General features: G+C 48.4%; 1 protein-coding gene across 1 annotated transcript in view; it reads right to left on the minus strand.

Moving 5' to 3' along the window:
* LOC129693925 (butyrophilin subfamily 1 member A1-like) overlaps positions 1-6,360 on the minus strand; it is a 9,934-nt gene extending 3,574 nt beyond the window's left edge. The window contains exons 1-5 of the mRNA XM_055630658.1: positions 6,114-6,360; positions 5,282-5,399; positions 4,811-4,935; positions 4,488-4,610; positions 3,175-3,207 (exon numbers count right to left, since the gene is read on the minus strand). Of these exons, the coding sequence (XP_055486633.1) occupies positions 3,175-3,207; positions 4,488-4,610; positions 4,811-4,935; positions 5,282-5,399; positions 6,114-6,360 (646 nt within the window). The remainder of the gene's footprint in view (positions 1-3,174; positions 3,208-4,487; positions 4,611-4,810; positions 4,936-5,281; positions 5,400-6,113) is intronic.
* Between the last annotated feature and the right edge of the window lie 1,113 nt (positions 6,361-7,473).

The raw sequence follows: 7,473 nt of genomic DNA on the forward strand, positions 1-7,473 counted from the left end.
CTCACCTTCCATAGTCCAGGTAACTTATTTCACGTATAAATATATTACATTTGTGCTCACTGCTCTCACATAAAACTGTAATACAAAGCACCAGGGGAGGCAGGGATCACATCTGCCTCACAAGGGGGCGTGTCTCCCTCCACGTTAGCGAGCTTCAGCAGTCGGGGAACGTGGTGGCCCGGGGCTGCTCTTGGTGTTGTTACCGATTAGATCCCTCGAATTGTCAGAGCCAAGACATCACTGGGCTGCCATGAAGAAGCGGGGAGTGTGGTGGGGGGTTCAACGGCGGCTGTCAGAATGGGGAAGCTGTGGGTTATAACGTGCCATCGTTCCTCTCTCCCTTCTCTCTCTCTCTCCCTTCTCTTCTCTCTCCCTCCCTCCATCCCAGCCACGGCTCCACCCCTCTCTCTCCTCGGGGAGACGCGGTGACCAATACAGGGAGGGCCGGGCCACTGATACTATCCAGTGCCTCCCCAGTCATTGACCTCACCGCACGTCACTGGTCCATAGGTGATAATTGTGCTGCAAGTGAATGTTGCACGTGTGTGTGTGTGTGTGTGTGTGTGTGTGTGTGTGTGTGTGTGTGTGTGTGTGTGTGTGTGTGTGTGTGTGTGTGTGTGTGTGTGTGTGTGTGTGTGTGTGTGTGTGTGTGTGTGTGTGTGTGTGTGTGTGTGTATGTGTGTGTGTGTGTTGTGTGTGTGTGTGTAGTGTGTGTGTGTGTGTGTGTGTGTGTGTGTGAGTGAGTGTGTGTGTGTATGCGTGCGTGTGTGTGTGTGCGTGTGTGTGTGTGTGTGTGAGTGTGTGTGTGTGCGTGAGTGTGAGTGTGTGTGTGGTGAGTGGTGTGTGTGCGTGTGTGTGTGTGTGTGTGTGTGTGGTGTGTGTGTGTGTGTGTGTGTGTGTGGAACATACCTGACTGAACAAGGGGTTCCCATTGTCTTATATAGAAACAGGAAAGATAAACCATGAATAAAGTACATCAGAACACGCATCAGTGATCAAAGGCACAGTTTGCTTCAGGGACACCATTCAGGACTCCAGCAACAGATTAAAGTCGCTAGACTGGGTTTAATCTCCCACTGTGTGAATCCCTCCGTGTGTTGCCGTGCTGTGTCACGGTGAAGGTACATCCCGTGCCCATCACCGTTCTCCGGTCCCTGATGTACCCACTGACAGCTGTGACCCAGTGGGGAAGTCACTGAGGAGGGGGATGTATGTATCCTGGTCCCACAGCTGGGACCACATTCTGCATTCTGGGATTCTTCCCTGTACTCTACATGTTGGACGTATATGGCTTGATCTGACATGTATAATATGGTGACACAGCCAACATATTCTCACTGTGCCTGAGTACAAGGGGCAATAATAAACCAATGATCGACACAACATGCTGGAGTAACTCAGCGGGACAGACAGCATCTCTGGGGAGAAGAAATGGGTGATGTTTAGGTTCGAGACCCTTATTCCTAATAGGGGTTTAGATGGATTAGGTAGAGCTAAGGGGAAGATACAGAGTGCAGAATATAGTTCTCAGCATTGTAGTAGTACATCAGTTCCACAGACAAAGTCCAATGTCCACAATGGGGTAGAGGTGAATCGGACAGTACCCTAGCTTATGGAAGGGCCATTTAGTAGTCTGATAACAGAGGGAAAGAAGCTGTTCCTGAGTCTGGTGGTGCGCGCTTTCAAGCTTCTGTACCTTCTGCCGGACGGGAGCGGGGAGAAGAAGGAAAGATCAGAGTCGGGCAAGTCTTTGATTATGTTGGCAGCTTTTCCAAGGCAGCGTGAAGTGTAGATGGAGTCAATGGTGGGGAGTGTGGGTAGTGTGGTGTGTGTGGGACTGGGCTACATCTACAATGGTGGGGAGTGTGGTGTGTGTGTGTGGGACTGGGCTACATCTACAATGGTGGGGAGTGTGGTGTGTGTGTGGGACTGGGCTACATCTACAATGGTGGGGTGTGTGGTGTGTGTGGGACTGGGCTACATCTACAATGGTGGGGAGTGTGGTGTGTGTGGGACTGGGCTATAGCTACAGGGGGGGGGAGTGTGGTGTGTGTGGGGGGACTGGGCTACATCTACAATGGTGGGGAGTGTGGTGTGTGTGTGGGACTGGGCTACATCTACAATGGTGGGGAGTGTGGTGTGTGTGGGACTGGGCTACATCTACAGTGGTGGGTGAGTGTGGTGTGTGTGGGACTGGGCTACATCTACAATGGTGGGGAGTGTGGTGTGTGTGGGACTGGGCTACATGTGGGGAGTGTGGTGTGTGTGGGAGTGTGCTACATCCACAATGGTGGGGAGTGTGGTGGGGAGTGTGTGTGTGGGTGTGTGGGACGGGGCTACATGTAGCCATGGTGGGGAGTGTGGTGTGTGTGGGAGTGGGATACATATACAGTGGTGTGGGGTGTGTTGTGTGTGTGGGACTGGGATATATCTAGAATGGTGGGGAGTGTGGTGTGTGTGGGACGGGGCTACATCTACAATGGTGGGGAGTGTGGTGTGTGTGGGACTGGGCTACATCTACAATGGTGGGGAGTGTGGTGTGTGTGGGACTGGGCTACATCTACAATGGTGGGGAGTGTGGTGTGTGTGGGACTGGGATACATCTACAATGGTGGGGAGTGTGGTGTGTGTGGGACTGGGATACATCTACAATGGTGGGGAGTGTGGTGTGTGTGGGACTGGGCTACATCTACAATGGTGGGGAGTGTGGTGTGTGTGGGACTGGGCTGGGCTACATCTACATCTTTCAGTAATTACGATCTCGTCTAGACAGGCTGAATCTCCTCAGTCTCCTAAGCAAGTGGAGACATTGGGTGACATATTGGCTGTTGATTCTCTGATCTTGGTCCACAACAGATCACTGTGAATATTAACACCGAGATACATGAGGCTCTCACCCACTTGTACTTCGACACCATTGATGCTGATTGGGGCTTGTACACCATCAGCATTCCTGAAATTAACACACAGACACGCACGCCTTCAGTATGTGGGAGGAAACCGGAGCACCCGGAGGAAACCCGTCACAGGGAGAACATGCAAACTCCACACAGACAGCACCCAAGGTCAGCATCGAACCCTCGTCTCTGGCACTGTGAGATATCAATTCTCCCAGCAGCGCCACTGTGTCACCATTCCTTCTCATTTGTGAATATTTCTATAGTAAATTCTTACCATTTTCTATGATGTATTTGCGCCGTTCCAGCTCTGGAAGGAGAAACCAGTGTTACATTTGAACAATGAGCATCAGAGACAATGACTATCAGAGTCACAGGTCAATCCAAACAAGGCTGGAAATAAGTGCAGGACAATGAGGGAAGTTCCGCGCGGGTCAGGCAGCTACAGTGAGGAACAGAATTCCTGGTTCACATTGACAGGGTCTCATCAGGCCTGGACAATGTCAGATGGTGACAGGTGTGACACAAGTGTAGCGGGGAAACAAATGTTGTGTAAGATGTGAAGGGCAGGAGAGGGGAATGATGAGGAACGGATCAGGTGAATAAATACACTGTGGATCTGGGGACGTTTCAATCATTCACCCACGACCAACAGTTGTTGTAGGTAAATGTCAACACGGTGATTATTGTGGACAATGTTGAATGGGGAAGCTGCGAGATGCCGGCTTCAAAGGCAGGCGGTCCCCCAGCCTCTGCTCAGCCTCATTAGATCAGTGTAGGAGTGAGGGAGAGCTCACACTGGGACGGGACACACAATGAAAGTGACCAGTGAGTGAAAGCTCAGGTTGACAACGGGGAAGTGAACAGAGATGTTGATCCAAATGATCACCTCATCTGTGATCCGTCTCTCCACAGTGGAGATCAAATACAGGAAACAGAGACAAGCCCAAGTGATTCTGTGTCCGGTTAAATCTTCTCCCACGGCACCGGCTCAAACACACACACACACACACACACACACACACACACACACACACACACACACACACACACACACACACACACACACACACACACACACACACACACACACACACACACACACACACACACACACACACACACACACACACACACACACACACACACACACACACACACACACACACACACACACACACACACACACACACACACACACACACACACACACACACACACACACACACACACACACACACACACACACACACACACACACACACACACACACACACACACACACACACACACACACACACACACACACACACACACACACACACACACACACACACACACACACACACACACACACACACACACACACACACACACACACACACACACACACACACACACACATCAGCCCCTTTACCCCATTACCCCCACCTCCCGGGACACTGATATTCTGTCCAGGGGCGACAGTTACTGCTGGAAGGTGGAAGCCCCGCGGAGAGTGCTCTGGTTTTCCACTGAAGTTACAGTGGGAATCTGGGAGAATCCTGCCCGGATTTCCTGACCTGCATCTTACGCTGTTGTTTAACGTACCTTTAATGCGTCTGTTTTGTTTCACGTTCCAGTAAAACACAGCACCGTGGGCGGCAATGAGAAGACAAATGGTGAGGACCAGCGGCAGGACCCAGTCAGGAATTCCAGCAGGAAAGATATCATCTGCAGAGTGAAGACAGTGAACGGCGCATATAGTAAACTGTCTTTAAAAATCAGTGATCATTTCCCCACAGAAGTGAGATGTGGATAAATCATCACTGGGAAACATGTGAGCACCTCAGTGAACATTCTGGACAGTCGGGGTTTCAATGGAATGTAAATCACCTTTATACTTCAATGATCAAACAGCAACATTTACAAACCTGATATTTTAACAATTGCCTCACGTTGTATATTTAACCATCTGTACTGAACAACACACTTGAACTTGTTGTTAATTGCCTCATTACTGTCACGTTGCTCTCCACATTTACAAGACCTTCTGTATCTTCATGGTACATTGTTTCAGCTTGTGGTAAAACCTGTCCATCCTCACTGATCCACAGCATCTCTGGTCCAGGATACCATCCACTGGACTTACACACAAGCTGGATTCCATCTCCCTGGTATCCCTGCAACCGAATCCGGATCAAACTCCCCAAAGCTGCATCAGTGACAGATGTAGAAATAACAATAGTCAGGAAGAATAGCAACTTGGACCATACAGCATTTTGTTCAAGTATTCAAACCTCTTGCAACAATACTTATACAATTTCTAATTATTTCTAGTTCCAATGGAAAGTCATTGAGCAGAAATGTCAACTCTGCTTCTCTCTCCCCAGATGCTGCCTGACCTGCAGAATGTTTTCATCATTTCGGTAATTAAATCCAGGCTGAAGTGACAGGGTAAACGGCTGGAACCTGTATAGTGAGGTGGAACGGAGGTATCTGGGGATCCAAGTATCTGGCCACCTGGAAGTAGCACTCATGGTCAATATTGGGAAATTTGAAGTCATATTCCACAACCAACCAATATTCACCTTGAATGCCTCTGGGGCAAGGACTTAGATGTGGCAGCATTTGTTTGATACATCTAGAAGGGTTTCCTGACACACTAGGCAGTTAATACATCGCTCGGTGGGATTATACTTGACCTTGATTTGGGAAATGAGCGCAACGAGGTGGAGATTCAAAGGGAGAGTATATATATATATATATATATATATATATATGTGTACATATATGCTGCACATGGCAAGTACATTTTTCCTTCAGTAAGGAGACAAAGACTGTACACTGTGTCCCAGGTGAGATCTCAACAACATCCTGTACAACTGTGATGCATCTTCCCTACATCCATTCTCCATTCCCCTCAATGAAAAACACTGGGACAGATGTGATGGAACTCCAGTTAAATACATTCCCATGGCTGCCCTTCATTTACTCAAAGGTAGACAAAAATGCTGGAGAAACAGCGGGTGAGGCAGCATCTATGGAGCGAAGGAAACAGGCAAGGTTTCGGGATGAAACCCTTTCTCCATTTACTCAAGTTACTTCTCAATATAAACATTACAACAGCAGCAAGTTGTTAATTATGTAATTATAAATCTACATTGTTGAGTGAACGCTCTTTACAATCTGTTCGTTTTACATTTATCGTCAATCATCGATGTTTTACTTACTCACCTCGAACTTGTAGTTGAGCTGGAGAATCTTCATACTCGGTTCCCTCTGTAAATGAACATGTATATTCCCCTTCATCAAACCTTGTTACGTTCTTTATTCTGAGGGAAATGTTCCCTTTGGTCACTTCATCTTTAAACAGTTTGGCCCTTGCTCTGTAATCCTGGTGTTGAGCGAGGGTGTCATTGTGTCCATGTCTGTACACAAGGACTGGCGAGATGAGACCTGTCTTCCTCCACTGCACGACCATGTTGCTGGTCAATATATCTGGTACAAGCTGACATTCCAACACCACATCTCCACCTACAGTGGCCACAAAACCATCGCCCGGTCCAATAACGAGAAATTCACCTGCGGGTCAATTCAAATAATTGGAAATATACTTATTTAAGGAATCAATAAGGATAATCCCTTATTGAAGGTCGAGTCGCAGGTACATAAGGTGGTCAAAAAGGCTTTTGGCTCTTTGGCCTTCATCAGTCAGAGTATTGAGTACAGAACTTGCAGTTGTATAAGACGTTGGTGAAACCGCATTTAGAATATTGTGTTCAGTTCTGGTCACCAGGTTATAGGAAATATATTGTCAAGCTTGAGAATCTTCAGAAAAGATTTACGAGGATGTTGCCAGGACTAGAGGGTGTGAGCTACAGGGAGAGGTTGAGTAGGCTGGGTCTTTATTCCATGGAGCGCAGGAGGATGAGGGGAGATCTTATAGAGGTGTACAAAATCATGAGAGGAATAGATCGGGTAGATGCACAGAGTCTTTTACCCAGAGTAGGGGCATCGAGGACCAGAGGACATAGGTTCAAAGTGAAGGGGAAAACATTTAATAGGAATTCGAGGGGTAACATTTTCACACACCATGGTGGATGTAGGGAACAAGCTGCTGGAGGCGGTAGTTGAGGCTGGGACTATCCAATCTTTAAAGAAACAGTTGGACAGGTACATGGATAGGACAGGATAGGTTTAGAGGGATATGGACCAAGCGCGGGCAGGTGGGACTAGTGTAGCTGGGACATTGTTGGCCGGTGTGGGCAAGTTGGGCCGAAGGGCCTGTTTCCACACTGTATCACTCTGTGACTAGTGTACAGAGACTTTGTTGGCCGGTGTGGGCAAGTTGGGCCGAAGGGCCTGTTTCCATGCTGTATCACTCTGTGACTAGTGTAGATGGGACATTGGTGGCCGGTGTGGGCAAGTTGGGCTGAAGGGCCTGTTTCCACACTGTATCACTCTGTGACAAGTGCACTATGACTTTGTTGGCCAGTGTGGGCAAGTTGGGCCGAAGGGCCTGTTTCCATGCTGTATCACTCTGTGACTAGTGTAGATGGGATATTGTTAGCCGGTGTGGGCAAGTTGGGCCGAA

The sequence above is a fragment of the Leucoraja erinacea genome, unplaced genomic scaffold (genome assembly GCF_028641065.1).
Source record: "Leucoraja erinacea ecotype New England unplaced genomic scaffold, Leri_hhj_1 Leri_482S, whole genome shotgun sequence".
Classification (NCBI taxonomy): Eukaryota; Metazoa; Chordata; class Chondrichthyes; order Rajiformes; family Rajidae; genus Leucoraja; species Leucoraja erinaceus.